The sequence below is a fragment of the Spinacia oleracea genome, chromosome 1, assembly GCF_020520425.1.
Source record: "Spinacia oleracea cultivar Varoflay chromosome 1, BTI_SOV_V1, whole genome shotgun sequence".
NCBI lineage: Eukaryota > Viridiplantae > Streptophyta > Magnoliopsida > Caryophyllales > Amaranthaceae > Spinacia > Spinacia oleracea.
Window position 1 is genome coordinate 15,079,352 of NC_079487.1, and position 15,373 is coordinate 15,094,724.

Sequence of the window (15,373 nt, forward strand, 5' to 3'; positions counted from 1 at the left end):
GGATAAATTAATTAATAGAGTTTAAATTAAATTCAAGTTAATTAATTCCTTTCCTACCAGGATTCCAATACCTTTTCCATACCCTATAAATAGGTGATTAATGCTCACAATTTATAACAAGTTTCAAGTATTCAAAAGAGAATTTTAAGCAAAAATTCAGTCATTTATTTGGCTCATATTAGCCGAAAAACATAGTACCTTAAGGGCGATTCTAGTTAGTCAAACCTAAGGCGGATCCGGACGTGCTGTGGACTTTCTACGGAGGGACGACACTTGGAGTCCTAAAGATTTGTTCTTGTTCGGTTCGGGCGCAGCAAGGGAGGGCACGCTACAAAGAGTATGCATCCTAAATTATGCTAATTGTTATGTGGCAATTAATTTGGATTCCTGGCTTTAATGGTTTTTCCGCATGATTTATATTCAGTTATATGTATCATAACCTAACAGTGGTATCACGAGCCTCTAATTAATTCCATAGTAATTGCTTAACATGGTTAAATTTTATAAATTTGCAAAGAATTAAAAGGGGTGATTAATTTTCGTAATTGTAATTAATTGCAAATTTGCGTTTATTTAATTATATGTACGCAATTTTTCGGCAGTTTCTTCGTTACTCAACGAAATCAAGTGATTTTTGTGTCAATTCCGCATGTAAAAGACATTCTAAAATTTTTCGGATTATTTTTCTGCCGAACCCAGAATTCCCAAATTCGAAGCCTAACTATGACTTTTTGGAGGTATTAGTTTTTCGAATGCAAAGTTTGTAATTTTAAGATGTTAAATTTAAATATTTGCGATTCTTGTTGTTAAATCTTGAATTTTGTATTGACCTACTGTATATGTTTAACAAATTTGAATGCCTAAGCTTGTTAATTATACAAACCTAATTTGTAATTGTAATTAATTTGTTGAAATTCGAATAATTTAGAATTGATTTGATTTTCATAATTAATTGACGATTTAATTAGGCATCCATGATTAAAAACCACCATAAAAATTTTTAATTTATGAAAAGTTTTAAATTTTTATGACCTAGATTTGAATCCATGATAATCGGAAATTAATTGATTAATAAATTTTCGATTTTTCGCCCAAAAATTAACAAATTAATATGATTTATTAATTTGTCATTAATTTTGAATTAAAAAGTTTTAATTTTTATGAAATTCGCTCATGATTTTTGCACGCACAAAGCAAAGGACGCTACGTGTTACCCTTAAGGGGTGTTGTATAGTGCGGGCATGCGACGACGAACAAAGGAGCTCGTCGCCCATGCGGTACGAATGCAACGAGCAACAAGCAAGAGGCGCGCGCGCGAAGCAAGGGAGCTGGGCGTGTGTGGCTCGATGGGCGATGGGGCGAAGGGCATTGCGGGTGCCAGGCGAGCAGTCGCGTGTGGGCAGAGAGCGAGCTGCTTCGCCCAGCGAGCAAGGCAGAGGCGTTGTGCAATGCGGGCTGCGCGCAGCGTGGCTGCGATGCGTGTGGCCTGCCCGTACGTGCCTAGCCCAAGTGCCTAGCCCGTACGATGGGGCGCGCATGCCTCATTACTCGATGGGGCTTGGGCGCAAGCCCAAGTGCCTCGTCGTGTTACGATTGATGCGTTTTGAATTTAATTTTAAATTTTCAGTACGGAAACGATTTTAATTAATTTTAAAATTCGTAATTTAAATTGTTTTCTTGGAATTTAATTTTGAATAATATAATTAATATAAATTTTAATTTATACTAATTATTTTACTAAAATTAAAACCTTGAATAAATTTAAATTCATTTAATTAATTCAACTGAAAATAAATTAAAAGGATTCAATTATAAATTTATATGAGCTTTAAATTTTAATTAAATTTGTATGTTTCCGGTTAGACTAGGAAATACTCCCTCCGTCCCGGAATACTTGACCTGTTTTCCTTATCGGGCCGTCCCTTAATACTTGACCTGTTTCTAAAAATGGAAATATTCTAACAATATTATATTATTTCTCACTCCACCCCTATTAACCCACCTACCCCCTACTCCATACAAAAAATAATTAAAAATTCAACCCCTACTCTCCACCAACCCCACCTCTTAACCCACCTCCCACTAACTACATTAAAATAATACCCCACTATCAACTACTACCTATTAAATTAAATAAGTCAATTCAAGTTCCTTAAACTATGTGCCGGTCAAACTGGGTCGAGTATTCCGGGACGGAGGGAGTACATTTTTATGTTTAAAATTAGTAAAGCATGTAAATTTATTGGTTTAAGTGGGAGCGTTTTAGTCATAAACTCTTGATTAGGTCTACATTCCTTTAAGGTTAAAACAACTTGATTAGAATTAATAAGGATTAAATAATTGGTAGATTATTGGAACCCTTGATTAATTGCTGCAAATGTTTATGTGATGCATAATATGTTCTACTAACCAGCTATGTGGGCCATTCATGATAATGAATGGGTGAATGGTATATATTGTGTAACACCCCGACCTCTAAATCACCTATTAAGGCATACTTAGCAGCGGAATTAACCTAATTCGGTCGGGACATTACTGCCGTAACTCCCTCTTGGGAATTACCAAGCAACCATCAATCATAAGCTATTAAACTCCCAAAATTAGCATAATAATCCTTTTTAATTCCTTAATAAAAGTACATAACTTAATCAAGAATCTTTACTTAAACTTTACAACTTAACATTAACTTAGGTGAACGTTGTAATAGTGAAATCCTCGCCACTTCTCGTTTCCGTGGTCCCCAGCAGTACCTAAAACGGAAAACAAAACGGTGAGCCGAAGACTTAGTAACGAGTTACCCTAGCATCGTAACATCATTTCAACTCATTTTATTTAATAAACAGGGAGAATAGAATATAGTAAAACATTTAATAAATCATCATTTCAGAAGCATCATTTCGAAAGCATCATTTCAGAAATATCATTTCAGGAACATCATTTCAAGAATATCATTTCATGAACATTATTTCAGGAATATCATTTCTTTACCATTTTTCTTTTTAACAGTATTATTCTGGTCGTCAGGACTTTACAGGAAAACATGGTAGGACGTCTCCTACGAACAGGGGAAGCCAGTGCTTCATAACAGGGGGAGCCAGTGCTCCATAACAGGGGAAGTCAGTGCTTCTTATCAGGGGGAACCTTGGTTCCATATCAGGGGAAGCCAGTGCTTCTTATCAGGGGGAACCTTGGTTCCATTTCAGGGGAAGCCAGCGCTTCTTATCAGGGGGAGCCTGGGCTCCATATCAGGGGAACTTGACCAGTTCTTACACTTTCATTTATCATGTTTACATTTCTTTTAATAGAGCTTTAATCAGGAAAATCTCATTCATTCAGGATATTTCAGTAAAATCATTAAATCTCGTTATTTCATCATTTCTTTCAGGAATAATAATTCATTAAATCAATACTTTGCATAAAGCTGCATTAACGTAAATCAATTCAGTCAAAACATACATGTAATCCCGCAAATCATAAAATATCATTATAAAACATCAATCATTCGTAACATCATTCGTACATAAATACATTTTGAAGGGATTGCGGGGTACTAGCAATAACCATTACCTCAATTCCACGATTTGCTAAGCCTTTTTCGTTGGTTCGTTCTTCCTGAGCTCCGAGTCCGAATTCTTTCAAAATATTAAATTATTGAATTAATAATAAAACGATAGATACTTCAAAACCAATGTTTTCTAAATAATGTTTTATAATTTTCTCAAATCGATTTGCATGAAATATTATTACATTTCCTTTTAAATCAAGCTATTAACTTATACTAATAAAATTAAACATTTAAAATATTATTTTATTTCCGAAAACAACAAATAATTAATTACATAGTATTAGTTATAAAACAAGAGTAATAAAATACGAAGTAGTAAGTATGAAAAATCTAGAAGTGGAGAAGGATTATAAGGCTCGCCTAGAAGCCCAATTAGACATTTAAGATGGGCCAACTTTATATGGAGTGATCAAATTCTTTTTACTGACTTCCTGGAAGGAGAATGACGCAAGGCAAGAAAAGAAGAGGCAAGGCAGAGAAGCAACACGATGGGGAAGAAAGAGCAGGTTGGTCGGCGGTCTGTGACCAGAGGAGGGCTGCGCGGAGGAGGCGGCACGCCAGAACGGCGGCGCGGTGGCTGAGCGCGGAGGAGAGATGGCAGGGGAGTCGATTGAGGAGGGAGACATGGGAGGCTGTGCGTGGAGGAGGGAGAGCGACGAAGGGTGTGCGGTGGTCGATTGAGGAGGAGGGAGAGAGAGGGCGGCAACGGGAGTGGTGGTGGTGGGTTGTCGCGGTGGTGGCAACGGTCAATGGTGGTGGCGGCAGTCACGGTGGTGGTTGTGGTGGTTTTTAGTTTGAATTCAATTTAAGAGGTAAATTAGAAATTAAAATCAAAATCGGATTTGAACCTGAAATTGAAATGGTTATTGTTTGTTGATGGTTGTTTTTGCTTGGAATTTCAGTCTGATTGCACAGCTATTTATAGCAATGGGGAATTGTCCATTGATGTATGTAGTGAGCTCATTTGCAAGGTTTTGATGACAAATGTCAAATGAATATTAAGAACATGGTGACTAAGGCTTTGAATTTCAGATTAGTGTCAATGAATTGCTGAATCACTTTGAGAATGAAAATGGAGATGACAAATGGAAAGTTGAGTTTGACTTTCATGGTAAAGAGATACGTGAAGGAGAAGAAGAAGGTGAAGAAACTGATTTTTGGTTTCTTGGGTGAAATAAGGGTATTTTAGGAATTTAATAAATTTTCAGAATTTAATTACTTATTTTGGGCATTAATCTGAAAATAAAATAATTTCCTTGAGTAAAGTTAATTTTCAAAATAATTATTTTAAGTGCTAATAAAATAAATTTAACTTTCGAATAAAATCTGTCGTTAATAAAAATGTTAAGTTATTCATAAATGACGAAATAAAATATAAAATATAACTAACCTCGGAAATATGAATTTAAATTTTAAAACCTGAAAGATAATATATCGTGTAACAATATTAAAATTCAAATAAAATTTCGTTAATCAAAATGAAGTTCGAAATTAGAATTTAAAACGGTTTTAAGGTAAATAAAAATAATTAAGCATAATTAACCGAGTTTTAAAAATTCGGGGTATTACATATTGTATATGTACTGTTTTGCAGGTTATTGAAAAGTGACTAGTATGGCCAAAATAGGATAGAAAATATGGTCCGCGTACCATTAATTTGAATGTAATATTGGTCTAAAGTACCAAATTTTATTGCTTTAAATATGGTCTGTGTACCATCAAATAGTTGTAATTAGTTTAATTATAGCTTATCCTATTTGAAGAAAATGGCGCCTCCCATGGTGAAATTCAAGACGGAGTTTCCAATCCATTTTCAAGACGGACTTTGAAGTTGAAGCTTCAAGATGAAGTCGGGCCATACTAGATCACATTTATATCTTATGCATGTTTTAAGTTATTTATTGCTTTAAATATGTCTTAATTATGCATGAGATTATGGCTTGATTATGTTGCATGATTAAGGATTTTAGTTCACTTAAAATATAACCAACATAGTAAGAGCCTTAAGTTCCAAAATTTAAAATTGAGTTAAAAGGTGCCATGCCAAAATAACACTTACTTAGATAACCCTTACATCAATCTTAGTAATAATTTTCCGCCATAACGAGGTGTTACTTATTGATTCTAAAGGGGTAAGGTACACAAATAATTGTGAGTACATGTTAGTTTTGGTGAAACTCAACGATATAAGTAAGGAGTCCTTTTATGTCGTGGCAAATGAGATAGGTTTACCTAATAAGTTCTTAGACGTACCTATCAACCAAGAGTAGTTCCTAGACTATTAGCAAAGGCTTTGCTTACCTAAAATATTTGAGAATTGAGTCTAAATACATAATGTGCTTAATTCTTCAATGATTTAAGGATCTTGGAATCATTTTATTCACACTTGCCGGAACACATAACTTGAATAAAATGCTTAATAAATGATAAATTATGCATGTTTGCTAGAATTTAAAGTTTATTAAGAGAAACTGTGAATGGTTATTTATTTGTTCATTCTTTTTCAATTGTAGTTTTAACTATGGCAAACAACAATTCATTCAACATCCGATCAATTCTCGAAAAGGAGAACTTGAACGGGAAAAACTTCCTTGACTGGCAAAGGAACTTGAAAATAGTTCTTATGCAGGAAGAAAATGAGTATGTCCTGGAAGAGGCGATGCCCGAAGCCGCAGGCGAAGGGGTCACTCAGGCAGCCCTCAATCGTTGGATTGATGCCAACAAAGATGTGAAATGTCTAATGCTTGCAACCATGAGTGCAGATCTACAGAAAATGTTCATCAACTCAGATGCTTTCACGATCATCAGTGAGTTAAAGAACATGTTCCAATTTCTAAAAGTTAGGGTTTCAAACCCTAACTTTTAGAAATTCTGAAAATTTGAGTGGAGAGGTGGTTTTTGTGAAAATGGAGTATGGATTAGAGGTGTGGATATGGAGAAAAGATGAAATTCATGCTTGATTTGAGGTGAAATGGTGGAAAAATGAGGATTTGAGGTAGATGAGGACCGAAAATGGGGAGGAGAAGTTTGGGGGTTTCGAAATTTTGAGAGAGTGTTTTGGTGAGAGTGAAGAAAGAACACGGGGGTGCTGCCTGAAAAACTCGAAAATTATTTCGGTGCGGGCGCACCTTTACTGTTTGGCCGCGGGCGCACCAAAATCCCTCGAAATGCTATTTTTCAAGAGATCGGAATGTTTTTCAGAGGGCTTTCTGTGAGGGTGCGGGCGCGCCTAAGGTGGCCGCGGGTGCACCTTCACAGAAATTACCCTTCCCCACTTTGCAAAACAACTGCTCAATAATGCACATTCAGTGACGGTGCGGCGCGCCTTTGGTGGTGTGGGGCACCTGTGTCCAAATTCCGGATTTTTTCTGGAAACATCAACACACAAAAACTACAAAAACACAAAAAAAAATTAGTAGCACAATGAAAACGAAATAAAGGAAGGGTTAGAAACACAGGTTGCCTCCCGGAAGCGCTTCTTTAACGTCACTAGCTTGACGGTGCCCCCCAAATTCATGGGGGGTCAACTAAGTCCAAGACGGAAAAAGAGCCGCGAGAATCACCCTCAAAATATTGTTTCAACTTATGCCCGTTCACTTTGAAGTTTTCGGATTCCTCATTCCAAATCTCAATAGCACCATGAGGGAAAACCTTCAAGACAACAAACGGGCCACTCCATCTTGATTTGAGCTTGCCCGGAAATAACTTGAGTCTAGAATTACAGAGGAGCACCTTGTCCCCTTCTTTGATGTCCCGTTTCTCAAGTCGGGCGTCATGATACTTCTTGGATCGTGCCTTGTAAATGCTTGCGGAACTCCTCAAGATCATGGAGATCAAGTAAGCGTCGCTCACCCACACTACTTAGCTCAAAATTCAAAGTTTTGATGGCCCACATGGCCTTGTGCTCAAGCTCAACCGGCAAGTGGAAATTCTTGCCATAAACTAGCTTGTAAGGAGTCATTCCGATCGGCGTTTTGAAATTCGTCCTATACGCCCATAAGGCATCATCAAGGTTGATGGCCCAATCCTTCCGGTTCTTAGAAACCATCTTTTCAAGAATCAACTTAATCTCCCGATTGGTAACTTCCACTTGCCCGCTAGTTTGAGGGTGATAAGCCAAGCCAACTTTGTGATGCACACCATACTTCCGCAAGAGGGTCTTGAACTTCCCATGAGCAAAGTGGGATCCTCCATCACTTATCACGGCTCTAGGAACCCCAAAACGCGAAAAAATAATCTTCTTGAAAAGATTGAGAACCAGCTTAGTGGGTGAGGCAATTGCTTCCGCCCATTTCGAAACATAATCAATCGCCACAAGAATATAAAGATTTCCATAGGAAGGAGGGAAGGGTCCATGAAGTCAATACCCCACACATCAAACACCTCTAACTTCAAGATAGGAGTTTGAGGCATCTCATGTATCTTAGAAATATTTCCCGTCCCTTGACAACGATCACAAGACTTGACTAAAGCCCAAGCATCGCGGAAAAGAGTAGGCCACCAAAGTAAACTTTGCAACACCTTTGAAGCGGTCTTATCCCCTCCCATGTGCCCTCCACAAGAGAGAAGTGGCACATATGAAGGATACTACCGACCTCATCATTCGGGACACATTTCCGTAATAGCCCATCGGCGCCTCTCTTATACAAGAGTGGCTCATCCCATACATACTTCTTTGCATAATATTTCAACTTCCTCCTTTGTTGTATGGAGAAATCATTGGGAATCTCCCCACAAGCCAAGTAGTTCACAAGGTCGGCAAACCAAGGAAAAGAAGTACTTACAATCGAGTACAAAACATCATCACGCAAGGCATCCTCAATGGGAACATCGTCCACCTCCATGTCACAAAGCTCAATTCGGGAAAGGTGGTCAGCTACAACATTTTTGGCACCTTTCTTGTCCTGAATCTCAATGTCAAATTCTTGAAGTAGGAGAACCCATCGGATAAGTCTAGGTCTAACACCCCGACCTCTAATTCAATTATTAAAGCATAATTAGCAGCGGAATTAACCTAATTGGTCGGGACATTACCTACCGTAACTTCCTTTTTGGAAATTACAAGGCAAACATCAATCATATGCTATTAAATACTCCAATATATATATATATATATATATATATATATATATATATATATATATATATATATAATCCTTTATAATACCAAAATGAAAGTACATAACTCACTAAAAGTCTTTAATTAAAACTATTAAACTATTAAAATTGTAAGCATAAACTAGGTGGATAATATTAAAGTGAAATTCCTCGCCACTACTCGTGTCCATCGTCCCCATCAGTACCTAAAACAGAAAACAAAAACGGTGAGCCGAAGACTCAGTAACGAACTACTCTAGCAACGTAAATTCATTTCAATTTATTTTATTTAATAACAAGGGAGAATAGAATATAGTAAAACATTTTATAAAGTCCTTTATTTAATTCATTCATAACTTTAGGGTGCACATGCTAGCCGTGGCAAGTATGACATGGTGGAACGTCTTCCACGATGGACCGCTGTCCATAAAACATGAGGCCTTGGCCCGAAAACATGAGAGCCTTGGCTCAATGGGAGGATGCCCCATGGGTACATGCATGACCGAGAATAGTAACCTGTGAACATATACTGCCAAACGGACTAGGTCTTTCATTTTCATTTATCATGTTTCGTTTAATTTTACATTTTAGCCTTTTACTTCAGTTGAAGTAACATAAATCCTTTAGATCATGAGATCATGATAAAACATCATTTAGATCCTGGGATCAATAAAATATCAATTTTTTCATGGCATTGCATAAACATCATTTCTTTCATGGTTTCTTATAAACATAATTTTTTAAGAATTTCAATCAATCATATTATAATAAATAAATAAATCAAATCATATTTCATTTCCCGCAATTCATAAAACATGTTAAAACATTCAGTTCATAAATCAATCATAACATTATAATTTCGTAATCGCGTTTATAAGGGAATTGCGGGTACTAGCAATAGCCGTTACCTAACTCCGCGATTTGCTAGGGATTTTCCTTGGTTCGTTCGTCCTGAGCTCCGAGTCCAATTTCTTTAAAAAAATAGTAAATAATTGAATTAGTACTAAAATCGTTAAATAATTATAAAAATCAATATTTTATAAATCATAAATTTTATAAGTAATGGATTTATAAATAACGAATTTTAATAAAAATATAATTTTGAAATTTAAAGAAAATATTATTATTAATCAAATTTTTAATCGAAATACATATATATTTTATAAATCGATTTTCATGTAAATAATATTAAAAATTCCGTTTGTTTGCTAATTCAGGCTAGTAATTTATTTTAGTAAAAACGGTAATTAAACCCGAAAATAATAAACAATTCATTAGTAATTAATTATATGATAAAACTTTGTTGAAATAAGAAAATTATTAATTAGGAAATCTGAAAGTAGCAATTTCAGTTTTCAACTTACCAAGGCCCAATTTGAAATGGCCCAAACTTAAAATGGGATTGAGGGAAAATAAAAACAAAGTATAAAAATCTAATTTTTTGGTTTTGGGTTTTCTGGGAAGGGGGCACGACAGGGAGGAGGGAGAGGAGGAAAGAGAAAGGGAGGGAGGCAATTGGGGGTGGGTGGTGCCGATTAATGCGGCGGTGAGTACGACGGTGGTGTTGGTTGGTTCACGGCGGCGGAGCAGTGAGGAGAGGTGGTGATTTGCGCGAAAAGGGGAAGGAAACAGGGGAGATTTGTGTGGCGTGTTTCTGGTGGTTTTTGGCCGCAGCTCGCTGGAATTGAGGGCCGAGTGGTTGGCGAGATGGTGAGGGTGGTTGGAGGTGTTGGTGTGTGGTGTGGTGTTGGTGCGGTGGGGCGAAGGAAGAGGAAGCAGGGGAGAGAGCAGGGGAGTCGCGAAAGGAGGAGGGAGCAGGGGAGGGAGCTACGGTGGGGTGGTGGTGTTCAGTGGTTCTGGGTGGTCGGGGGATGCGGGGTGGTCGAGTGGTGGTGAGAATGGTGGTGGTCAGTGGTGGATGCGGTGGTGGCAGGCGGTGGTTGGTTGGATTGAATCACAGAAAATAAGGAGTGAGATTAAAATTGAAATTGTGTTTTTTTTGTTGAAATTCCATCCAAAATTCTGAATTTGTATATGAGAAGTGTGATGAACAAGGAATTGTGCTTGGGGTCCAAGTATCTGCATTTGGACTGAATTGTGGGAAGGAAGGAACTTTTGACTTCCTGGTTTATACGTGGAGAGCAAGGGAAGAAAAAGAATGGATTTTCTCCCATTTTTTTTTTTAATAATTTCACAATATTAGGCAAAATTCAGAAATTGTTTGTAATTTTCAGAAATTGCTAAAAATAGAAATGTTTAATTAAAATAATTTCTTAAAAAGAAATTATCGTTAACAAAAAATAAATAATTTCAGTTTATAAATCTATCGTTTAAAATAAATCGTAAAAACGATTAAAATAACGAAATTCGATTATTCGTCATTTAATTAAAACGAAATCAAGTTAATAAATATTTTTAATTTTAATAAATCGAGTTTAAAATTTCGGGGTATTACACTAGGCTTGGCCTCCTTCTTGTCCATGAGATAACGGATGGCCGCATGATCGGTGTAGACAATGGTTTTTGAGCTAACCAAGTAAGTGCGAAACTTCTCGAACGCATGCACAATGGAAAGTCAACACACCCCCAACGGAATAGTCACTTGCATCACACATGAGCTCAAAGGGGAGGGACCAATCTAGAGCTTGCACAATAGGAGTGGAGACCAAAGCAAATTTGAGCTTGTTGAAAGCATCATGGCAAGCATCATCAAAGTGAAAATCACACTCCTTTTGAAGGAGGTTAGTAAGAGGCCTAGCAATCAAAGAAAAATCCTTGATAAACCTCCTATAGAACCCTGCATGCCCCAGAAAAGAACGAACCCCCTTGACATTGACCGGAGGAGGTAGCTTCTCGATCACCTCAATCTTTGCCTTGTCAACCTCAATTCCAAGATTTGAAACTTTGTGCCCAAGAATAATACCTTCTTGCACCATAAAGTGGAATTTCTCCCAATTTAAGACCAAGTGAACATTCTCGCATCGCTCAAGACATTTTTCCAAGTTGAGGAGGCACTCATCATACGAGGCACCACCAACCGAAATGTCATCCATGGAAACCTCCATTTCCTCCTCATGCTTTTCTCCAAAAATACTCATCATGCATCGTTGAAATGTCCCCGGATAATTGCATAACCCAAATGGCATCCTCCTATAAGCATAAGTTCCATATGGACAAGTGAAAGTGGTTTTCTCTTGGTCTTCCGGGTTTATGAGGATTTGGAAAAACCCGGAATAACCATCAAGAAAGCTAAAGTACTTATGCTTAGTAAGTCGTTCAAGCATTTGGTCAATGAAAAGCAATGGAAAATGGTCCTTTTTGGTAGAAGAGTTGAGTTGACGGTAGTCAATACACATTTGTCCGGGTAGAGATAAGCTCACCACGAGTATTAGTGACTACCGTAATCCCACCCTCCTTTGGGACAACATGGACCGGGGACACCCACCTACTATTAGAAATAGGATAGATGATTTCGGCCGCCAAGAGCTTTATAATTTCCTTCTTAACCACCTCACCCATAGGTGGATTAAGCTTTCGTTGCCTTTCACGATGAGGGATGACATTGTCCTCAAGCTCAATATGATGCATGCAAAGTGTCGGGCTAACACCTTTCAAATCACCAATCGTGTATCCCAAAGCACTTTGATGACGTTTCAAAACATTAGTGAGCTTGAGAACTTGCTCATCATCCAAACTAGCATTAACAATAACGAGATAAGAAGAACTTGGACCAAGAAAAACATACCTCAAGCTCGAAGGTAGAGGTTTGAGCTCTACCTGGGGAGCTTCGTTACCAATTCGGCATTCATGATCATCCAAAACCTCTTCCCGGTCAAGCACAATCAATCATTGCTCCGATTGATCATAAAGTGGGGTAGAATCCAATAGCTCCTTGTAGTTGGCCGCTTCAACCCCTACATCTCCTAAGCCTTCTCTATTTAAAATGGCAAGCTCAAGCGGATCGTTAGTAGCGAGCAAGTGTTCCTGCATATCATGTACTGGGGGATCAAAAGAGTCAACCAAGAAACATTTCTCATTAGTAGAACTAGGATAATTCATGGCTTTATTCAAGTCAAAAACCAAACTACCCTCCCCAACCTTCAAAGTGATTTTCCTTTGCTTAACATCAATAATGGCCCCCGCCGTGGCCAAGAATGGCCGACCAAGAATAATAGGGACATGAACGTCCTCATCCATATCTAGCACCACAATGTCGACGGGGATCACGAATTTACCAACTCTCAAGGGTACATCCTCAATCTTGCCAATAGGATATTTGACCGAATAGTCGGAAAGTTGCAATGTAATGTTGGTTGGGACAAGATCACCAACTTCGAGCTTGGTGAACACCGAATAAGGCATCAAACTAACACTTGCACCCAAATCACACAAGGAATTGCTTATTTCAAGCTTCTTAATAACACAAAAGATAGAGAAACTACCCGGGTCTTTGAGTTTGGGTGGCATTTGGTTAAGAATAATAGCACTACAATTCTCGGTGAGGTTCACCGTCTCCTTTACGTCACAATCCCTTTTTCCACTCAAGATTTCCTTAAGAAATCGAGAGTAGGTAGGCATTTTCTTGATTGCATCCGTAAAGGGGATGGTGACATGCAACTTGCTTATCATTTCTAGGAACTTTGCAAAATGGGCATCCATTCTTTGTCTAGCAAATATTTGGGGAAAGGGGAGCTTAGGAACAAGAGGTTGGAGAGGAGTGGCCACCATTGGCCTCAAATCATCAGTCTCAACCTCCTTTGGGGACACAACATGTTCTACATCATCTTCATCTAGATCCCCCACTACCCTTTTATCACCAACATTGGACTTAGGGACATCGCTAGACGTACCACCATCATTCATACCCCTCCCACTTCTTGTCACAATTGCATTCATTTGCTTTTTAGAGTCATGACCTTGAGGCGGAAGATTTGGGTATGTTTGATTTTGATTAATGGAGCTAGCTAGTTGAGCCAATTGAGTCTCAACCATTTTTAAATGGATGTTGGATTGCTTGAATCCATCCTCAAATTCCACAATCTTCTTAGCTTGTGCCCCCACAAACGACTCCATGAGAGCCTCCAGATTAGACTTAGGAGACGATAGCGATGAGGGAGCATTTATAAGGGAAGAGTTGAGTGGGAGTTGAGTGCCATGTAGTCTAGGTCCATTGGATCCAGGAGGAGGATATTGGGAATTGCCATATTGGTTTCCCGGGTTCTTTTGATACCCCCCACTAGAGGTTCCTTTTTTATTCCCATATCCGTAGTTATAGCTCCCTCCTCCTTGGTGGTTTGACCCATAACTACCTTGATTGTATTGGGGTTGATGACCATAACCATAGGATTGACCATAGGGAGCTTGGCTTTGATAGCCTTGTCCCCTATAGTTACCCCGATTTTGGTGATCAAACCCACCTCCACCTCCTTGGTAGGTAGGACCTTGATAAGCATTAATAGAGGGACCTCTAGGACCTTGTTGTTTATTGAAATTAGGATTTTGGGGTCCATCATACCTAGACCTTTCATTCAAGGCATTAGCATACTCAACATAAAAGTCATTCTCACAAGATGGGTCATGTTCAATATAGGACACGTTTTGCAATAAATGATACATATTGGGGAGATGATCATGCCCGCCACAAATATCACAAAAAGAGGTATTAGGAGGCATAGTATTGTAGGAACTCACCTTACCCTTCCCTTTGGTTAGAAGGGTGGCCGATGGTGGAGGTATTGTTGATGGAGATGAGGGAGCATTTTCGAGTTTTCAAGTCGGGAAGCAAGCCTCTCTATGATATGAGCTTGCTCCAATGCATAAGTCGACCCCCTTCCGTCATCTTGACGACCTCTACCTTCGTAGTTCCTTGTCCCCACATGCCATGCTTGGTAATTTTGAACCACATCTTCTATTATCTCCTCTATTTGGTCCTCCGTCTTGTTCATAATTGGACCTCTCGCTCCCGCATCAAGACTAGTCTTAGAAGCCAGGCTAAGTCCCAAGTAGAATGTTTGAAGAAGGAGCCACTTTTGGATGTCGTGATGTGGGCATTCCCTTTGATATTCCTTAAACCGGTCCCATGCCTCAAACAAAGACTCATCTCTCTTTTGCTTGAATGATTGGATCTTGTTTCTATACTCGGCCGTCTTTCCGTGGGAGTAAAATTTTCTTAGAAAAGCACTTGTAACCTCATTCCACGTCTTGAGAGAGTTTGGCTTGACTTCCTTGTCGAGCCAATCACTTTCCCTCCCAAGCAAAGAAAATCGGAACAACTTAAGGCGAACATATTCGGAGGTAACACCTTGATGCTTGATCGTGTCGCAATAGTGTTCTAATTGCTTGAGATGTTCATGAGGTGACTCACTAGCCTTTCCACAAAAGGGGTGGCTTTTCACAAGAGTGATCAATGCCGGCCGAATTTCAAAGTTGTTGGCATTCGTGGTTGGAGGATCGATACCACTAGTGGCTTCGAAGGCTCCCGGAATACCAAAATTTTTGACCGGTTGCGCCATGTCTTCACGAGTAGGACTAGTAGAACTCGTAGGACTGGAAGGGGTTTCTTGGGTGAAATCACTCCTAAAGTCGTGAATCAAATGTCGCCAAAAGAACGAGTTCGATTCCTTCGCAAGCCCCTCAATGCCCTCTCTAACTTGTCGTGTAAACGAAGGAGAGGTCGATGGCGAGTACGACCCCGGAGTGGCATACAACAAC

At 38.7% G+C, this 15,373-nt stretch overlaps 1 protein-coding gene and 1 non-coding gene across 2 annotated transcripts; one reads left to right on the plus strand and one right to left on the minus strand.

Annotated features, from left to right (window-relative positions):
* Positions 1-12,508: 12,508 nt before the first annotated feature.
* On the minus strand, positions 12,509-14,335 carry LOC110776633 (uncharacterized). The gene has a single exon (XM_021981188.2). It carries the CDS (start codon positions 14,333-14,335, stop codon positions 12,509-12,511), a length of 1,827 nt encoding a protein of 608 aa, XP_021836880.2.
* A 360-nt stretch (positions 14,336-14,695) lies between these two features.
* On the plus strand, positions 14,696-14,802 carry LOC130466453 (small nucleolar RNA R71). The gene has a single exon (XR_008926679.1). It is a non-coding gene; the product is annotated as a small nucleolar RNA R71 (small nucleolar RNA).
* The last annotated feature ends 571 nt before the right edge of the window (positions 14,803-15,373 follow it).

What these genes read in the sequence shown, in the direction of transcription:
- LOC110776633 (XM_021981188.2), bottom strand. Translation starts at nt 14,335, where the DNA reads ATGCCTCCTAATACCTCTTTTTGTGATATTTGTGGCGGGCATGATCAT.